This window comes from Scyliorhinus canicula, chromosome 21 (genome assembly GCF_902713615.1).
Source record: "Scyliorhinus canicula chromosome 21, sScyCan1.1, whole genome shotgun sequence".
NCBI classification, from domain to species: domain Eukaryota; kingdom Metazoa; phylum Chordata; class Chondrichthyes; order Carcharhiniformes; family Scyliorhinidae; genus Scyliorhinus; species Scyliorhinus canicula.
In genome coordinates this window covers 40,761,769-40,783,136 of record NC_052166.1, presented here as the reverse complement: position 1 = coordinate 40,783,136, position 21,368 = coordinate 40,761,769, and the positions used below count along the sequence as shown (strand labels likewise).

The 21,368-nt window shown below is 46.5% G+C and overlaps 1 protein-coding gene across 9 annotated transcripts in view; it reads left to right on the top strand.

Annotated features, from left to right (window-relative positions):
• The first annotated feature begins 4,427 nt into the window (after positions 1–4,427).
• Positions 4,428–21,368, top strand: part of LOC119955512 (zinc finger protein 11-like) — a 78,037-nt gene continuing 61,096 nt past the window's right edge. For 4 of the 9 annotated variants that reach the window (XM_038781770.1, XM_038781772.1, XM_038781773.1 and 1 more), the window contains exons 1-3: positions 4,429–4,653; positions 12,103–12,467; positions 13,988–14,059. In XM_038781770.1, the coding sequence (XP_038637698.1) occupies positions 12,269–12,467; positions 13,988–14,059 (271 nt within the window). In that variant the 5' untranslated portion in view covers positions 4,429–4,653; positions 12,103–12,268. Of the gene's footprint in view, positions 4,654–12,102; positions 12,468–13,987; positions 14,060–21,368 lie in introns of all 9 variants that reach the window. The other 5 variants (XR_005458488.1, XM_038781771.1, XM_038781775.1 and 2 more) reach the window with 3 other exon arrangements.

The following is a 21,368-nucleotide window of genomic DNA, read 5'->3' as shown; positions in this document are numbered from 1 at the left end:
TTCCATCCCTTTGTACGCCTCAGCGTAACACATACCTCGTCAGTGTGGTCGATGAGTATTCCAGATTCCCCTTCGCCATCCCATGCCCCAACATGACGTTTGCCACTGTCATCAAGCCCTCAACACCATCTTCGCTCTGTTCGGCTTCCCCGCCTACGTCCACAGCGGCAGGGGATCCTCATTCATGAGCGATGAGCTGCGTCATTTCCTGCTCAACAGGGGCATTGCCTCGAGCAGGACGACCAGCTACAACCCCCGGGGAAACGGACAGGTGGAGAGGGAGAATGGGACGGTCCAACTGACCCTATGGTCCAGAAAGCTCCCGGCCTCCCACTGGCAGGAGGTCCTTCCCGATGCCCTGCACTGCATTCGGTCGCTCCTGTGCACTGCGACTAATGAAACACCCCATGAACGTCTCTGCCTTCGCTAGGAAGTCCACCTCCGGGGTGTCGCTCCCGATTGGCTCGCAGCCCCAGGACCCATACACCTCTGTAAACACGTACAACTCCACAAAACAAGGCAGACCCGTTGGTTGAGAGGGTATAGCTACTTCACGCCAACCCACAGTACGCCTACATAGCATACCCCGACAGCCGCCAAGATACTGTCTCCCTCAGGGACCTGGCACCAGCTGGTTCCCCACACACACACACACCCCCATCCCCCGGCACACCCCACCGCTCCGGGACAATCCGTCCTCCCCTTGCCCACACCCAAGGATGAAGAGGATTTCGACACGCTCCCAGAGTCACCGAAGACCCAACCGACACCGGAATCACCGCCAGCACTGCGGCGCTACCAACGCCAGATCAAGGCTCCGGACTGACTGAATCTGTAACATGACCTGGACTTTTAAAACACCATCCCTCTGTACATAATTTTCCTCTCCACCCTGCTGGACTCAATTTTTTTTTTGCTCTCTGTACTTTGAAAGTCTATCTGTATATAGTTCTCCACCACCCCCGCCGGACTCGATCTTAACAGGGGGTGAATGTGGTAGTCACCACTGATGTATATATTGTATATAGAGGATGTCAGTGTAGGTGTTTTGTGGTAAGGCCCTGTACTACAGCTACGGCGGTAGTTCCCTGCCTTCTGGCTCCGCCCAGTAGGCAGAGTATAAATATGTGTGCTCCCAGTACAGCAGCCACTTTGCCAGCTGCTGTAGGAGGCCACACATCTTAGTGTAATAAAGCCTCGATTGCATCCAACTCCCGTCTTTGTGTAATTGATTTTGCATCACCCTCCCCACTGTTCCTGGGGTTAGGTCACCGTTTCGCCTCATGACCCAAAAACTTGGAGTGAAGGGCTAAGTCCACCCCACCGTGTCAATTGATGCCTGCGTCTGTGCTAAGGCCGAGGTTGTTGGCCCTTTGGGCATAGTTGCAGCCTCAAAGGTGTATGGCAAAGCTGCCTTCTTTTTGAGAGCTGAGCGGGTGGTCCACCTCATCCTGGAAAAAGGGCTCACTGCCGAGAGAGTTATCCTCTCTAATGTCCCGCATTTTATTCCCACGGAGCTCCTCCTCACCCACCTCCATCAACTGGGTGGTATGGTCAGGGATGATACCGCTGCTGCTCAGCCTCAAAGATCCCACCCTCAAGCATATTTTCTCATTCCGGCACCAGGTCTTTGTTTGCCTGGCCCTGGAGGAGGTCCTGGAAGGGACTTTTGAGATCCCTTTTGGGGACAAAACCTACAGCATCGTCTGGTCCGCTGGTGGCGTACGGTGCCACGCCTGCAAGAAGGTGGGACATATTGCCCCACCTCTAACACTGCCGCTGATGGTGCCCCCAGCCCTCAACTTCCACTGGCGTGGAGGTGAGGGGACAGCCGCGTGGCTGGAAGGCTGAGAGGAAGACAACAGGGCGGCTCGCCAGTGGTCAGGTTTGGATCTTTCTGGCCCTCCGACCCTGACTGACCCAGTGCCCCTGACTACTGACCCGGGTGCAGACGTTACGCCGCACCCCAGCAACACCCTCAACTCGGTGACATTTCGCCATCCGATGCCGGACCCAGCGACACTTCTGCGCGGGCCCCTTTGGGTGGCGGTAGTGACCTCGAACCAGAGGGTGCTCTGTCCCAGCCACAATTTCTGGAGGGAAGCATTGAGGGACAAGGAGTCAGCCTGGAGGGGCCTCCAGAGATAGAGGTCTCCCTGGCGTGTGACCAGTACAATTTAGCACCCCGGACTCAGGGGAGGGGGTCAGCGATTAAGCCCCTGCTTCTTAGGTTCTGAGCGGGTTATGGTTTGGAAGACCCACTGTCCCAGCCGCTGTCCTTGGGCACCTCTGCCACCATCCCGGACCTGTTTCCGGAGTTATTTTCAGGGCCTTCCAGTGACCAGGTGGCGGGGGCGGAGCAGGCATCTGCAGCACCGCCTCCCGCTGGCCCGGAACCCTGGGAGGAGCCTGAGGAGATCCCGCCTGTCGATGATCCCGGTGGCGGGGTCAAGGCAACCCCTGAGTTGGTTGGTGGGCCGGTGTCACCTGCCGCACTCAGTGTGGTGGAGGATTCGGGCCCGGAGGGCGACTGTCCAAAGGCTGTCAGCCGCCCAGTGTCGGGAGGGCAGGGTGCACGAGGCATTCTGTAGCGAGGTGTGGGTCTCACTAACGGGTCTCACTATGTCGCCCCTCGCCCGCTTTGGGGAACTCCCAGAATCTGGCACATCATAATTGATGGTTCTTTTGTTTTTCTGCCTCTGTAGATAGTTCAGGCAGTGCCCTATTGGGTCCCCCTTCACCAACACTCCGCCCACCACCCCACCAGCCTCCTTTCCCCTCTCTCCCCACCACCCCCCTTTCTTTCCCTTCTGTTGGTACAGAGGCGAGGGTAACTGGTCTCTTCAGCACAAAGTTTAGTGCTTATGCCATTTGTTTTTTGTAGAAATGTGTTGTGAATTGTTTTAATAATCAGTATCCACACCCCCTCCCGTACATTGGTACTGAGGGGAGGATATCCTGTTTCTCCAACACAAAATGAGTGTTTGTACCATTTGGCCGTGTATATATTTTTTTATTGTTTTAATGAAAAGATATGGCCAATGGTTAGGTGGATTGGCCATGCTAAATTGCCCGTAGTGTAAGGTTAATGGGGGGATTGTTGGGTTACGGGTATACGGGTTACGTGGGTTTAAGTAGGTGATCATTGCTCGGCACAACATCGAGGGCCGAAGGGCCTGTTCTGTGCTGTAATGTTCTATAACTAATCCACCTGACCTGCACATCTTTGGACTGAGGGAGGAAACCGGAGCACCTGGAGGAAACCCACGCAGACACGGGGAGAAAGTGCAAACTCCACACAGTCACCCGAGGCCGGAATTGAACCCAGGTCCCAGGGCAGCAGTTGACAAACATCTCATGGGTCCCACGCAGAACCCCGATGGCCGCAGGATGCCCACCCTGCTGCTCCACGACGAGAAGCAAGCACACCCATCTCGTCGGTGCGAGTAAACATCTTTTTGTTTGAAATTTAGAGTACCCAATTTTTTTTTCACAATTAAGGGGCAATTTTAGTGTGGCCAATCCACCTAACAGGCACATCTTTGGCTTGTGGGGGTTGTCATAAAATGCACTCGTGAACATAATGAGGTAAAGACAGGCAGTGACAGACACCCAGGTTAGCCAATCAACACACAGGACAGAACACAACCAATCAGCAGACAGAACACTAGATGGGGGTTTCCTACTATAAAACACACCAGGCATCAGCATGCTGCCTCTTTTCCACTGGTGACAACTGTAGTGACAGTCAGGGTGTTTATAATCAGTTAGCCCCTTCTACACGTGGCCCAGAGCTGGTCTGGTCTAATTAGTTAGAGTTAGCACACTTAGACTAGTAGAGTGTCAACCCACAGCAAGTTGTGTGCACTGCTCCAGAAGTTCAATAAATCATATTGAACCAACGTCCAAGTTTGGTGTCTGCTTTCCAGTACAACTGCATCCAGTTGCAGTCTGTGTTACCCCAGGGTGAATAACACGACGGGGGTGAGACCCATGCAGACACGGGGAGAACGTGCAAACTCCACACGGATAGTGAGCCAGGTCCCGAATTTGACCCCGGGTCCTCAGCGCCATATGAGTAAATATCTATTTCCTTTAAGTGCCGTCCAACCTTTTGTACACTTCCATCAGATAGGAGCATAATTTGTATTGCGGGGTGGGTGGGAGAAGAGTGGGTGGGAGAAGAGGGGGGTGGCCTACAACTACTGCCCCTTTGGGAATAAGGGGATCCAGGGAAGCTATTTTTAAAAAAAAGTTTGAGATCCCCGTAATGCAGATTGTGAAGAGGAGGAGGAGGATGAGGGAACCCACCAAACTCTACCCTGTGCAACAATAGGCTGCAGAGCCAGCGCACACGCCAGCTGGTGGGTCCTCGGCAAGCCAGCCCCCTTTTTAGCAGCGGTCAAGCTGCTCCACCTGTCAATCATCACCCGGGGCAACCATCTCGCGAGAGGACGGCGTTTGACGCCGGCATTAAAAAAAAAAAGCCCTAATTGCGGAGTGTGAGAGGGAAAAAAGACATTACATTTTTTTTTGAAAAAAAAAAGTAAAATTTGCAGACGGACATAATGTAGGAAAAGAGAGGAGAGAGAAGAGCGAGAGAGAGGAAAGTAGTTGGGTTGAAGATGGCGCGAGCGGTCGGGTTGGCGAAAGGTCAGTTAAACGGTTATGTTTTCGCCTTTTTTGAGGGGACGGTGTCCGAGGGAGAGTTCCTGGGAGAGTGGGATCAGCTCTGGGAACCTCCCTCCCTCTTTTGCAGCGAGTGTTGGGCTGACAAGCTCTCTTTTCTTTTTGGGGGGGGGGGGGGGGGGGGGAAGATATTCACCAAGCTGGAAATAATCCACTTTGGCATCCAGGTGACCTGCAGGAAAAAGGACAAAGTTACCCGAAAGAGCAAAGATTTGTTTTTTTCAACCCCATGAATAACTGGGTTTAGTTGAGCAGCAAGGTCAAGAATTGGGATCCTCCTCTGCTCAGTGGGAGGGGATTGTACACTTTGTGGTTTTTGTTTTAAAATGGGAGATTCTTTTAATTTAATTTGCACGAATTAATGAATGAGTGGCCCTCCTATAATTTGCCTCCAGTCATTTGGGGGTGAAATTCCATGAGCGGGCAAGTGTTTACAATTAGCATCTATTTGGTGCCTCAAGTGCACCCAGGGTTAAGGAACCTCTCAAGTGCACCCAGGGTTAAGGAGCCTTGCCAGATATTGTTTTACGCTCCCGTCCTTCTGTTCCATGGAAGTTGTGGATACAATACAATACTGGAAGCACAACACAGATCCAGAAAGTAAGCAGGGGCAAGTTGGACCATTTTTCGACTGCTGGCGCCGACACAATTTTAAGTGGTGCCCTTATTTATGTGCTGTGATCTGGCTATGGTTGTGTTGTTTTAACAAATTGCAGAAAACGTCTTAAATATTTGTGGTGAGAACAGTTCCACGTGTGTGATAAATTGTCAAGGGATTGGAAGTTTACAGGTTGTGACAAGACTTGTATTTAACAATGCATGGATTCAGTAAAAGCAATGCTGATTTGAATCCCACACCTCAGGGTGGATTGAGTGACAAATACATTGAAGAAATTGAGTCTTTGCGTCACCATTTGCAGAGTCCTCTTTCTGTTTAGAATTTCATTAACCTGGAACTCCAAATCTTAACTCATTGGCTGCTGCCACAAGTTTACCTCAAAAGGTTGGCGTTGGCTAAATACTTAACATAGACCGATAAAATGTCAAACATGAAACTATCAATTATGGGATTAGGATTTTGGCAAATATTCAAAATATGCAGGATAGACGGTCTGCATTAATGTCCCAGAAACAGACTCTTATATAAAGAGGCTAAAGTTGCTTTCTCAGCAAGTTAAAGATGCTGATGCAAGATGTAAAAGGCAAATGGGAATCACCAGCTAATAATTTCTTAATCACCATGCTGCAAGCTGTGTCCAATAATCTGTTGTCCAGTGTTTTTTTTTCTTTGTGTGATAAACATGCTTATTGTTTATCAATTTTATTTTTTTATTGCAAAATAATTTCTACTTTATTTCTCTGTGTGGTGGTTAAATAATTAAAATTAAAGTCAGTCCTTATAACATTAAGAACACAATTGCAACCTCTGTGTGGTTCCCCCCGCTGTTCATTCCATCACAATTTCAGGCCACAGCGGTTAGGGGTGAAATGATTGCTCAATGTTGAAATAACCTATTTATCGTGGGTTGAATAAATTGAAGAGGAACAGAAAATCTGCATGCTGATCACGTGTTTGTAGACTGCATTCAAGTTATGGAAATAATCTGTACCTAAAAACAAAAATGCAGGGTAAAATTAAACAAGAAACAGAATATCCTGCAAATGTACTCGTCAGGATCAAATTGGCTATATCTGAAATAATTAATCTGTCCTTCTCTCTGACTGAGCTACTGTTCATTTCCCACTTTTTCTAGTTTACCATTATTTCTAATTGGCATATCTGGTGCGTTTAAATATAGTAACATGTAGAACATCTTTGCATGTCAATATGATGGCTAACGTATCGAAACATTTTCCTCAAAAATATCAGTGACTTTGGATGGGAAGGAGATATATGGTCTCCTCATAATTGTCAAAGTTTGTACTGAAAACATGAAAATTTAGTGAGAGGGTAAGTCATGTGAAGGGATTTAAGACTTTCAAATTGGGGAAACAAGAGCTAGTGTATGTTAGCAAGACTCCTTCGACAAACCCGTGACCTCCACTGGCTAGATGACAAGGGCAGCAGATGTATCGGAACACCACCATCTGCGAGTTCCCCTCCAAGCCACGACCAATACTTACTCCCTGTTCCTTCACTGTCACTGGGTCAAGAGGAAATTCATTCTGAATAGCACTATGGGTGTATCCAAACCACATGGTTAGTCTTCGAGATTGCTCCAACCAAAAGCCAACACAGACCCAATTGAACATTTGCCAAAACCTCAATGCCAGCATGTGTAATTAGGAAAATACCAATTGTCAGTCTATGTGATGTCAGTCAAAGACAACCTTTTGGAGGCAAACTTGAGGCAGAAAACTTGCCAACGAGGCTAAGATTTGGATTTCCAGGTTCATGTTAACAGGAGGACCACCAGAAACGTTGCAAATTGGCAGGAATCATGTTGTAAGGAGGCGATCTCTTCCAAGAAATGTGTTTGTCACTGAATAGGTTTCAAATCAACATTAATTGCGTATGGATTCAGTGAAACTAAATAATAATAGAAGTCTTCTTACAACCCATAAACTTCCAATCTCTGACAAAATTAGGCATAGGTGAAAAATACTGACTTAGCCAACAGTGACCATATCCATGAATGAATAAATAAAAAAGGGAGATGGACAAGTGGGATTGAGTGCAGGATTGGATGAGCAGCCGAGTTTTGGATATCCTGGCTGTAAATAGAGGACAAGAGGAGATGATGCAAGAGAGTTTGAGACGTGATTTGTAGATAGGGTGAATTGAGCTTGGAGCATTAGGAATCAACATCCAGGTTCAGAGAAAGTTGGGAAGTAGGAGCCACTCATGAAGTTGTTTGAAGACTGGGTTACATGCACTCCACTGAACAACCCCAGCCAGATGGCAGAGGAATGAGGTGCAGGGGGTTTGAAAACCAAGGACTGAGAGCAGTGAAGTTGAGACAGTTGGGAGAAAGTGAAAATTAAATGCACACACTCAGTGCAGGTGAGGCAGATGAGGACATCGATCTGAAGCTTGGGGAGTTAATCTTACCCAGTGCGGCAAAGAGAGTTATGGAGGAGTTCTGAAAGATTAGTGAGACCGGCGACCATGAGAATCAAGTGGAAAGCAGCAAGAGAGCAGAATCCAGAGAATGATAGGCATCCAAAAGAAAAGATCAGAGCTACTTCAATGGATAATAACGTCCCAGTGGTGGAACAGAAAACAGATACTGAGTGGAGGCACTCTACTAGGGAGTACGCAGTCAATAAGAGCTGGCTAAAAGCAACTGATCTTATTACCAAGTGTTTCTAAAAAAGTAAGAGTTACAAAGTGTTTTGAAATCACCTAAATCTCACTTTTAGTTACTACTCTGCACCATTTGGTTGATCATTAACTCATACTTTACTAATACCACGAAACTGCCGTTTATCAGTTCAGCAGCAATGGTGAGAATAAATTAATTCACTTCATTGTTGTTCATTCTGAACTAGCTCTGTTATTTCAGTCAGCTGGGTCCCTTACTCTGACAAGGCACATTCACTATTGCTTATCCAGCACTTCCTATGCTTGCCGTTACAGGATCCTACCTCTCAACACCTTTTGAAACTTTCCCAAACCATTGCAGTCTTCTTTTGCACTTTACATGAGCCTCGTTTCTTATCAAAGTCACATTATTGTGTGATTCCTGATTCACTCTTTTACATCCTGGACGGTCCTGATTCCAAATTCTTTTACACTCCTGTCAGGAAGGGTGTGGTGGGCTTGTGGTCTCAGAAAGATGTGTTGTAAATGATTGCTTTGCCCCAGGAGTGATTGAGGCTGAGACCTTAAATCTTCTGAAGGAAGACCTTAATTGGAGTGAGCTACAGGGCTAGTGGAGACAGCGAGGCAATGAGACCAGATTTGAATTCTTCTAGCTTTGACACTTTGAACGGAACGGCTCTTGCGCGTAAACATCTGTAGTTCTGTTGCTATTTCCAAGCTGAGATTTAGTGGCACAAAGGATGTTGCACAAAGTACTTTTGAGGATGTATGAATGAGCAAATTAAATCTTTTCCGAGCTAGAACAAGGATCTGGAACTGAATGTAAGAAACATTGCCAATGTAGTTGAACAATGATGGTGTGAAATTGTTCACAATCTAGAATTGTACACTCTGATATGCCCAGTACCACGAGGTTGTCCTTTGTATCTTGCTAATGTTCAGTGTATCCATATACAAAACAGAGTTTGTGCCAATAAGGGAAAGTGGATGTTTGGGGCCGGCCACTTTTTTCAAAATTAAAAATGCCCAGATGGTCGAGGCCAGTGAAAAACATTCATTGTATTTTTCCTCTTTGACTTCATCTATCAGCAAAATTCATCTATCTCTACATTTTTCCTTTCTAAGGCTGTCAGATGTAAAATTTTATGATGTCAAAATGATCTATTGATACAGTGTGCAATTGTCTTTTTAGCAAAACATATTTATGCTATATGGTGTTTTGTGGAGGTGTTATGGCATCTGTTTGCAGTAAAGTTCTTTTCAGTTTGTCATAAATGATCAATTTTATGACTAAAAATACTGGGGAAAAATACCAACTGTCGGTAGGTGTCATGTGAAAATCATAGATTTCACAAACTCGAACTAAACATCCTGCTAATTAATGGTAACTAGAATCATCTGCAACTAACACTCGTACCAACGTGTTTGTTTCAAAAGCTTATTTTTTTTTAATAAATAATTTTATTGAGGTAGTTTTTGGCTTTATAAACAGTTACAGACATCATCAGAAAGGAAGCAAAAAAGGCAAAAATGTGCAAACATCCACGTACTTTCAATACTTCCATCGTACCGTATTGCACAAGCCCGCTCCCCTCCCACCCGTACTACCCGCCATATTTTCCCTCCTACTCTACTCTACCCCCCCCCCCCCCTCCCCCCACCTCCCTGCTGACGCTCACTCTCCCGCAAAGAAGTCAATAAATGGTTGCCACCTCCGGGTGAACCCCTGCACAGATCCCCTCAAGGCGAACTTAATTTTTTCCATCCCCAGGAAACTTGACATGTCCGCAAGTCACCACTCAGTCTTCGGGGGCTTTGAGTCCCTCCACGCCAATAATATTCGTCGCCGGGCTATCAGGGAAGCAAAGGCCAGCACATCGGCCGCTTTCTCCCCCTGGACGCCCGGGTCTTCCGAAACCCCAAAAATTGCCACCCCTGGACTCATCACCACCCTTGTTTTTAGCACCTGGGACATGACCCCCGCAAATCCCTCCCAGTACCCCCTCAGCTCAGGGCATGCCCAAAACATGTGCACATGGTTCGCTGGTCCTCCCGCGCACCGAGCGCATTTGTCCTCTATCCCGAAAAATTTGCTCATCCGAGCCACCGTCATATGGGCCCGGTGAACGACCTTAAATTGGATCAGCCCGAGCCTAGCACATGTCGCGGTCGAGTTTACCCTACTCAGGGCCTCTGCCCACAGCCCATCCTCTATTTCCCCGCCTAGCTCCTCCTCCCATTTAAGTTTCAGTTCCTCTGTCTGGGACCCTTCCTCCCTCATGAGCACCTTATAAATACCCGAGACTCTACCCTCCCCTTCGTCCCTCCCAGAGACTATTCTGTCTAGGATCCCCATTGGCGGGAGGCGCGGGAAAGATGGGACCTGTCTACGAACAAAGTCCCGCAACTGTAGGTATCTAAAATCATTTCCCCTTACCAACCCAAATTTCTCCTCCAAGCTCCTCAAACTCACGAAGCTCCCTTCCAGAAACATATCACCGCCCCTGCTCGCCACCATACTCGGAACCCCCCATCCATACTGCCGGGGGCAAACCGATGGTTGTCGCAGATTGGCGCCCAGACAGACGCCCCCATCTCCCCCACATGCCTCCTCCACTGGCCCCATATCCGCAGGGTCGCCACCACTACCGGGCTGGTGGTGTACTTGGCCGGCGGCAGCGGTAGAGGAGCCGTGACCAGGGCTTCCAAACTGGAGCCCCTGCACGAAGCCGCCTCCACCCGCTCCCAAATAGACCCCGTACCCACCATCCACTTCCTTATCATAGCGATGTTGGCCGCCCAGTAATAATTGACCAGACTCGGCAAAGCCAGCCCTCCCTCGCTGCGGTTCCTCTCCAACATCGCCTTCTTCACCCGCGGAGACTTTCCCGCCCAGACAAAGCTCATGATCAGCCCGTTAACTCTTTTGAAGAAGGACTGTGGGATAAAGATCGGGAGGCACTGGAAAATAAACAAAAATCGAGGGAGGATTGTCATCTTTACAGTCTGCACCCTCCCTGCCAGCGACAGCGGGAGTGCATCCCATCTCCGAAACTCTCCCTTCATTTGCTCCACCACCCTGGCCAAATTTAACTTATGCAGCCTGCCCCAGTCTCGTGCCACCTGGATTCCCAAATACCGGAAATTTTCCTCAACTAACCTAAACGGTAGCCCTCTCAATCTGTTCTCCTGGCCCCTTGCCTGTACCACAAACATTTCACTCTTGACCGTATTTAATTTGTATCCTGAGAACTGGCCGAACTCCCTCAGCATTCCCAGTATAGTTCCCATCCCGGCCACTGGGTCCGACACGTACAGGAGCAGGTCGTCTGCATAAAGAGAAACCCTGTGTTCAACCCCGCCCCTCACCATCCCCTTCCAACCCTCTGCGGCTCTCAGCGCAATCGCCAGCGGCTCTATGGCCAGCGCAAACAGCAGCGGGGAGAGCGGGCAGCCCTGCCTGTTCCCTCGGTACAACCTAAAGTACTCCGACACTTCTGTGTTGGTCCTGACGCTGGCCCTCGGGGCCTGATATAATAATTTGATCCAATCCACCAATCCCTCCCCGAACCCAAACCGTCCGAGCACCTCCCATAGATATTCCCACTCCACCCGGTCAAAGGCCTTCTCGGCGTCCATAGCCACCACTACCTCCACCTCTCTACCCGCCGGGGGCATCATTATCACATTGAGCAATCTCCTCAGATTGGCCGCCAGCTGCCTACCTTTCACGAACCCCGTTTGATCCTCCCCAATCACCTCCGGTACACAGTCCTCCATTCTACCCGCCAGTACCTTTGCCAGGAGCTTGGCGTCTACATTAATCAGGGAGATTGGCCTGTAGGACCTGCACACCTCCGGGTCTTTACCCCGCTTCAATATCAGAGATATGGTGGCTTGTGACATCGTCGGCGGCAGGGTCCCTCTGTCCCTATCCTCATTGAAAACCCTCGCCAAGACCGGGCCCACCAGCTCCGAGAACTTCCTATAAAACTCTACTGGGTATCCATCCGGCCCCGGGGAAAAAAAAAGCTTATTTTTTTTACTGAATGTTGCCACATGTACTTAATGTGGAACCTGTTAGTTTGGAACATCTAAATTGAACATAATTGGAACTGCAATCATTAACATGGTTATTTTATTCATAGGTGCTGTGGATATCAAATACTACCCTTTAAAAATACAAAATAGGAAACGTTAAGAGACAAGACCGAATAAAGCAACATTTCACAGCCAAGAGCAGATGCTTGTTTCACTAACATGATACTGTAACTATGCCAATTGTGAGGTGTTGCCAAGGCGGTCTTTGAAGAAATGAATCCTCGAGAGGCCCGCCGAGCAAGGAGCCCGGATACCCAACCCAGCTCTGGGGAAGATTCTGTTGAAAGTAATGAGATTGCTTTTCTGGTGGGGGAAGATGGACAACTGCATTCTCTTCAAGAGGAGAGCCATAAAGTTAGGAATCCTGAGAACTGTCCTGAACAAAAGAATGGGATTGAAAGTAATAGAAATGGTTTGTAAAAAAAAACTTTAATATAAATTTGTATTTCTACTAGAGCATCCAGTTTGGGATTCTTCATATCTACCATGGCGTGGTGGCAAAAACATGTCGGAGGCCTAGGCTGAGAAACCCCAAAAAGATACACTGGATAATTGTGAACTGCATAATTATGTTTCACTGGTGAAGGTGACTCCAACCCCTAATGATGTATATTCACTTAGTCACTTCTATTTCACTGCAGAATCACCTAATTTTTTCATGTAACGGTCACACATTATTACATTTACACTGAGATTTTGATCCACTGGTGCTTGCCCATATTAATGTAATAGTTTTTTAAAAAATCAGTCGTTATTTTCTTTCAAATGTGCCAGCGTACATGAGGAAGGGTGGGCTGCTGTGTTGTTGTACTCTTCCTTATGCACAATGAGTCTTTTGTAAGGGCAGCGAAGAGTCCACACCGAGTAGGTTGAAACAAAAGCTTACAACTACTATTATATATACAGCTCCAGTAGTTCCCTACTGGATCTTCTCTAGCCGGTATGTTACTGGCCAATTCTAGTTATACAAAGCCAAGTCCCCCACCTCCTTATCAGGGGAACTAGATTTCTGCAAAATCCACGGGTTAGTTAATCATCCCTACCCTGCAAGCCCCATGCAGGTTATAACAGAATCCATCCTAATTTTACTTTCATAAAGACTGGCAATTTAGAGGGACATTTTCTATTGCACGCCACTTCAAAATAACAGCTGTTCTGTGATCAGGAGAAATCCTGTCAGCAGGGGAAGAGACTGCCATTCTGGATTGAAATTCCTCAGCAACTATTTTTAGTGCACTGGTTAGCATATTTGCATCAAATTCCTGAGTACGCTATTTTTAATAGTGGTAGTAACCATTTATTTCAAAAGTTGACACAAACCTATTAAGCACTACATTACAAATAGTTTGCAGAGGAATTTTAACCTCTATACATGTTTGGAAAGAGCTAAACCACCCATAAATGGAAGTAGTTAATAAACTGAAAGTCCTACTTGCACACTTCACACTCATGCTGCATTGAAACTTTGGGGCCTCACGGTAGCATGGTGGTTAGCATCAATGCTTCACAGCTCCAGGGTCCCAGGTTCGATTCCCGGCTGGGTCACTGTCTGTGTGGAGTCTGCACGTCCTCCCTGTGTGTGCCTGGGTTTCCTCCCACAGTCCAAAGATGTGCAGGTTAGGTGGATTGGCCATGCTAAATTGCCCGTAGTGTAAGGTTAATGGGGGGATTGTTGGGTTACGGGTATATGGGTTACGTGGGTTTAAGTAGGGTGATCATTGCTCGGCACAACATCGAGGGCCGAAGGGCCTGTTCTGTGCTGTACTGTTCTATGTTCTATGTTCTAAATATGTGGTGGCCAAATTTGTATTGTAAACATACTATTTGCTAATATGTCCTGCCGTTAGTTGAACAATGAGGTTTTAATCAAGGAAGAGGGGTCACTTGATTGGTTCATTTACTTATTGATCTTTATGTCATCTTTGTCGACAGGAATAGTGCCGGAAGACTGGAGGATAGCAAATGTTGTCCCCTTGTTCAAGAAGGGGAGTAGAGACAACCCTGGTAATTATAGACCTGTGAGCCTTACTTCGGTTGTGGGTAAAATGTTGGAAAAGGTTATAAGAGATAGGGTTTATAATCATCTTGAAAAGAACAAGTTGATTAGCGATAGTCAACACGGTTTTGTGAAGGGTAGGTCATGCCTCACAAACCTTTATTGAGTTTTTTGAGAAGGTGACCAAACAGGTGGATCAGGGTAAAGCTGTTGATGTGGTGTATATGGATTTCAGTAAGGCGTTTGATAAGGTTCCCCACGGTAGGCTATTGCAGAAAATAAGGAAGTATGGAATTGAAGGTGATTTAGCGGTTTGGATCAGTAATTGGCTAGCTGAAAGAAGTCAGAGGGTGGTGGTTGATGGCAAATGTTCATCCTGGAGTTCAGTTACTAGTGGTGTACCGCGAGGATCTGTTTTGGGGCCACTGCTGTTTGTCATTTTTATAAATGACCTGGAAGAGGGTGTAGAAGGATGGGTTAGTAAATTTGCAGATGACACGAAGGTCGGTGGAGTTGTGGATAGTGCTGAAGGATGTTGTAAGATACAGAGGGACATAGATAAGCTGCAGAGCTGGGCTGAGAGGTGGCAGATGGAGTTTAATGCGGAAAAGTGTGAGGTGGTTCACTTTGGAAGGAGTAACAGGAATGCAGAGTACTGGGCGAATGGCAAGATTCTTGGTAGTGTAGATGAACAGAGAGATCTCGGCATCCAGGTACATAAATCCCTGAAAGTTGCCACCCAGGTTAATAGGGCTGTTAAGAAGGCATATGGTGTGCTAGCCTTTATAAGCAGGGGGATTGAGTTTCGGAACCACAAGGTCATGCTGCAGCTGCACATAACTCTGGTGCGGCCGCACCTGGAGTACTGCGTGCAGTTCTGGTCACCATATTATAGGAAGGATGTGGAAGCTTTGGAAAGGGTTCAGAGGAGATTTACTAGGATGTTGCCTGGTATGGAGGGAAGGTCTTACGAGGAAAGGCTCAGGGAATTGAGGTTATTTTCGTTTTAGAGGAGAAGGCTGAGAGGTGACTTAATAGAGACATATAAGATAGTCAGAGGGTTAGATAGGGTGGACAGTGAGAGTCTTTTTCCTCGGGTGGTGATGACCAACACGAGGGGACATAGCTTTAAATTGAGGGGTGATAGATATAGGACAGATATCAGAGGCAGTTTCTTTACTCAGAGAGTAGTAGGGGTGTGGAACGCCCTGCCTGCAACAGTAGTAGACTCGCCAACTTTAAGGGCATTTAAGTGGTCACTGGATAGACATATGGATGAAAATGGAATAGTGTAGGTCAGATAGGCTTCAGATGGTTTCACAGGTCGGCGCAACATCGAGGGCCGAAGGGCCCGTACTGCGCTGTAGTGTTCTATGTTCTATGGTTAGCACGGTGGCTTCACAGTTCCAGGGTCCAAGGTGCGATTCCCCGCTGTGTCACAGTCCGTGCGGAGTCTGCACGTTCTCCCCGTGTCTGCTTGGGTTTCCTCCGTGTGCTCAGGTTTTCTCCCACAGTCCAAAGACGTGCAGGTTAGGTGGGTTGGCCATGATAAATTGCCCTGAGTGACCAAAAAGGTTAGGAGGGGTTATTGGGTTACGGGGATAGGGTGGAAGTGAGGGCTTAAGTGGGTGGGTGTAGACTCAATGGGCCGAATGGCCTCCTTCTGAACTGTATGTTCTATGTTATGCTGCATTGAAGCAACTTTAGAAGAAAGCAGGCTGATTCTAAACATTGAAGTCTGAGTGTGGCTGCAGAAATTGTTATCTGAGATGGACATGGTGCTATGCATTTGTGCTTCACAAAGTAAATTTCTAAAATTTGTGTTTGACAGGTTCAGGAAAGTGGATATACACATTCCAGATGAGAGCAGTGCCAGTAGCAGAATTTAAGCTTTTCCATAATGATGCTTATACAAGCATCTGTAGAAGAGCAACCCAGGCTGTATTTAACAATATGGGCACAGGCTCCATACAAGCAGCTATGTGGCAAAAATGAATGTCATCCTGTTCTGCTCCTGCTAACTCTAGACTGAACAGCTCCAACATTCGCCTGGCAGGTCTCCTAGCTTACAGACACCGTAAACTCCAGTTCTTTGAAAAGTCTGCTGGCTGTGGTCTAACCCACACTAAATCCCATTCATCTATCATCTCAACCTACAATAAACCCCCGTACACATCACCCCTCTCCTCTGTTTGCTTAACTGGGAGCCAATGTAGGTCAGGAATGTGTCAAATTTTATGATTCTCATTCTTCTTTTCGGATTCCTCATATCTTCCCCACTCTCCATCTCCTCCAATCCTAAAATCTCTTTCTAAACTCTAATTCTTCCCTCTTGTCCATTCCCTATTGTAATTGCTCCACCATTGATAGCTATGCTTTCAGTGGTCTTGGCCCTAAATGCTGGAATTCATACCTTAAACCTTTTCTCTCTTCTTTAAGAGTTCGTTAAATTCTACCTCTGACTAAGCTTTCAGCCAAACATTAACGGCTGAATCTCTTGGCTTGGTATCAAATTTTATTTGAAAGCTTTCCCATTTAGCTCCTTGAGACTTTTCAAATGCATTAAATGCATTATATAATGCATGTTGTTGTTGGATACAAGTGACTGTGCTTGTAGTTTGTAATGATGTATCTTTAGTTTGAATAAGCTCACTTAAGGTTAATGGAATGATCGTCACAAGACATTATTAAAGGCCTGGGAGCATCTTTACTAAGCAGGAAGGCCTGGTGAACTTTGGGACAGCCCTGATCTCGCTTCAGGCATCAATCCAATCTTGATTTCACTTGCCTCACTGCATTGAATGCAATTCTTACTGGTTTTGTGCATGTGTTTGTGAAATTTAAAACTTTAAATACTGTTACTCATTATGCTGTGCGCAAAATCGAAATTTGCTGAACTCATGGTAGGAGGTTCATGAAATCTATTGCGATAATATTGAGATGAGAGTATTACTTACCAACACTGACTTGAGAACTCTATGGCCTGAGTTGTTCATCCATTGGGTGGGCACACTCAGCGGGCCCAGAGGCGGACGCAAAAGACGTTCCCGGCTGCAGGCACACTTTTATGCTGGCTGGTCAATTAATGGCCATCCAGTGTGTAATGTGCGCTGGAAAAGGCTGAGCACTGTTAGGGAGGTGAGAAGAGAGTGGACGCCAAGAACAGGGAGGGTATGGGCAGGCGTTTCTTATATGCTCCCTCAGGTGAACAGCCTCTGCGGAACTGTCTCAGGGAGATGTTGACCCGTCAAAAGAAATAGCAATGATGAAATTATGTCACAAGTGTCTAGGTAGCACATTCATATAGAGACCTTGGTTAAACACATTTGTTAATTTTATTTCAGCCTCGATAGTTCATCCTGTCCTGGCTTGAGATTGAAGCTAAAATATAACGGTCGTAGTCAATCAGGCCGCCCGCAAACCGTAAAAGCAGACGGGCCACATAAATTTGCGCTAAATGGGCCATATTGGGCTAAATTGCCTGTTTAATTGTTGGCTGGCACACTTTCAGCTCATGCCGACCGAAATATTGCGCGATGATGTCGGGCCACAACCGATGTTGTCCCCTGCAATTTCATATGCTTCCTAATAGGCTTGTGCCGGCCCTAGCAACATAACATTCTAGCCTAAATCGTTTAATAACTTTGTTGAAACAAAACAACTAAAATAAAACTTCAGATTTTCAGTTTACATTTTTAAAGTGAAAAATAAAAGAAGTTCAATAGTATAATTCAAAAAAGATATTGAAGGATATTATTTAGGCCTTTGGGTAGTGTAAACTCTAGACAGCCATTGTAGGGTTGCCAATTCTCAAGGATTGCCCTGGAGCTCTGGTCATTAAAACAAAGTTATTTGAACTCCCTTGTTTTAGTAATAACAATTTTGCTGCAGATGAGCAAAAAACATTTTTACCAGCTGGGTAGATGGATTTGGGAAGTCATACGATGGAGACCTCCAGGAATAATTCCAACCAGAGTTGGCATCGGTGGTGGTGGGGCATGATATGCTGCCCTTTTCCTGCAATTGCCACAACAGTCTTCCCAGCCCTACCGTCATGCACCCAGAGTGTCGACTTGCATCAGTGGATTTTTCTACACAGCACACGCCCCACCAGATACCAGCTGGTGGAGATGCCGATGAACAAAGCCCATTCTCTGCATGTCGTCACAAAGCCAACAAACGATAGAAATTGCTGTAAATGAGTAAATTTACAAAATGGCTCAGAAGATAAACAAAAAGTTGGCAGTACACAAATTTTACATACAGCCTTCAATCCCTTTGCCTTCACTTGTTGGGCAGAATAAGGGAATATTTGTGATTCTGTCAGCAGAAAACCACCTTGGAAACATTATGCAGCTGTCCATTTACCAAACTCTGTTGTGTAAAATAGTAATGCTGTAAACTTCGTAGTTTCTGCACAGTAACACTCGGGCTGCAATATTTAACTCGTGTAGGGACCCATGCTTTTTCTGATATATATTAATAATCTTGATTTTGGTGCCGGGGGAAATTTCAAAGTTTTGAGAATGGTACAAAACTTGAAAGTATTGTAAACTGTGAAGAGGACAGTGTAGAACTTCAAAAGACACTGACAAGTTGAAGGAATAGGCAGATAGGTGGCAGATGAAATTTAGTGCAGTGAAGCATCAGGTGATGCATTTTGTTAGAACGAACATGGAGAGTTAATGGGTGGAATTTTCCCCAAAAATGGGAGGTGTCAGGGTCTGACTGAAAACCGGAAACGCAACCAAGTTTTTCAGATCAGATTTTTGGCACTTGGTGCACAGAAAATCTGAGGTGTTGTTTATGCTGTCACTCTGGTGGGACGGGGCCTGATGGAGCCAGCAAGGCCGGCTCCACAAAGATTGGGGCACTATCTTTAAAGGGTGCTGTGATCTGCATTTATAATAAGTTCCCCCAATTCCCCCACGGACACGGACCACCCCCAACAAGCTTCGGGAGGACCCGTTCTCTCCTCCCCCCCCCCCCCAAACGCAAAACCACGGACATATCGGGAGGGCACTAGCTCTCCTTCCACCCCCCCCCCCCCCCATAGTAATTTTTACCAGTGTAACATCACACCGACTGGGTGGGAGGATAAGGAGTGGGTGGATATTACGGCGTCAAGCTAAGTAAATGTTAAAGTATTATAATCGGGCATGACCCTGATCATGCCATCAATGGGGACGGGGAATATTTCAAACTGAGTTCTTGCCAGCAAAAGTCCAGTTGTGGCTCTCTCGTGAGATTTAGTGGTCATATCCAGATTTAGAAACGGGACTGCTATATCCCACACAATATAAAACAAGAGGTAAGATTCTTAAGCGGGTGCAAGAGCAGATAGACCTGGTGCTTATGTGCATAGATCATTGAAGGTGGCAGGACAAGTGGAGAGAGCAATTAATAAAGCTTATAGTTTTCTGGCCCTTATTATGGGGCATAGTGTACAAGAGCAAGGACGTTACGCTGAAGTTGTGCAGGACACGAGTTAGACCTCCACTGGAATATTGTATATTGTTCTGGGCGCCGTACTACTGGAAAGATGTGACCACAGAGACTGCACAAGAGGTTTGCAAGAATGATTCTAGGGATGAGTATCTTCAGTTATTACGATCGATTGGAGAAGTAGGGACTGTTCTCCTTGGAGAGAAGAGGCTAAGAGGAGATTTGATGGAGATGTTCAAAATCATGAGGGGGCTAGACTGAGTAGATCGGGAGAAACTGTTCCCACTCGTAAAAGTATCAAGAATGCGAGGTCACAGATTTAAAGTGTTCTGCGAAAGAAACAAACGTGGTGCAAGGAGAAAACTTTTTCACAAGAGTGTTTGGGGCTGGAATGTACTGCCTGGAAGCATGGTGGAGGCAGGCTCACTCGAGACATTCAAGAGGACATTAGAAACAATGTGCAGGGGTTGGGAAATAGGTAGTGCAATGGTACTATGTCCAGATGCTCGTTTGGTAAGCCAGTGTAGACATGATGGGCTAGATGGCCTCCTGTGCCATAACAATACTGTGATTCTATATCCATTGCTGTGGATCTGGAGTCACATGTATGCAAGACCAGGTTAAATGAAGGAAGGTAGGCTCGGCAGAAATAGCTGTTAGAACATTCTAAAAGTGTCCTCTATACAATTTGGATACAGTGCATCCAATTTTATTTTTATTTCAGAAGAGAAGGCATGGGCAGCATGGTGATTCAGTGGTTAATACTGCTGCCTCACAGGGCCTCTATTCCGGGTTTGGGAGACTGTGTGGAGTTTGCACGTTCTCCCTGTGTCTACACGGATTTCCTCCGGGCACTCCTGATTTCCTCCTACAGTCAAAAAAATGTGCAGGTTAGGTGGACTGGCCACGCTAAATTGCCCCTTAGTGTCCAAAGATGTGTAGGTTAGGAGCGGTTATGGGGATAGGGGAATGAGCCTAGGTAGAGTGCTCTTTGGCCTGAATGGGCAATAAATACTGGCCTTGCGACGCCCATGAACATACGAAAAAGCTTTAAACCCTTCCAGGCGCAAAATTGAGTTAATCAATTTCTGATAATAACCTTTGTGCCCCCTCTTGATAATGATTCTGCTATTCCCAATTACACCTCCTCATTTGTTTCTTGCCTGATTACCATCTCATTTTCGCCTGACCATCATCCTTCTATCATAGAATCCCTACTTTGCAGAAGGAGGCTATTTGGCCCATCGAGTCCACACTGACCCTGTGAAAGAATACCCTGATGAGGCCCACTCCCTCACCCTATCCCTGTAACCGCATAGCCCCACCTAACCTTTGGACACCGGGCAATTTAGCATGACCAATCCACCTAACCTAACATCTTTGGACCGTGGGAGAAAACCGGAGCACCCAGAGGAAGCCCACGCAAACACGGGGAGAACGTACAAACTCCATACAGTCATCTGAGGCCAGAATTGATCTCAGGTCCCTGGTGCTGTGAGGTAGCAGTGCTAACCATTGTGCCACCCCAATCAATTTATCTCTCCTGTCTTCCCCAATATCACAGATATTCCCTTTAATTTGTTCCCTCCCACTTTTCCTCACCTTCCTTTGCTGAAAGAATAACTGGTGCATCACTAACTTCCATTTCTGACAAACATCATCAACCTGAAACATCAACCGTTACTCTCTCCACAAAAAACTTCGTGATCTGCTGCTTAATAATGAATTGTGTTTTTATTATTCATTTCCAACATCTGTATATTTTGCTTTAGTAACAGTACATCAGTTACATACACAAACCCCAATTCTCTGTGCCATAGTTATAGGTGAACACTCCGCATACTTGTAAACATTCCCACCTATATATTACAC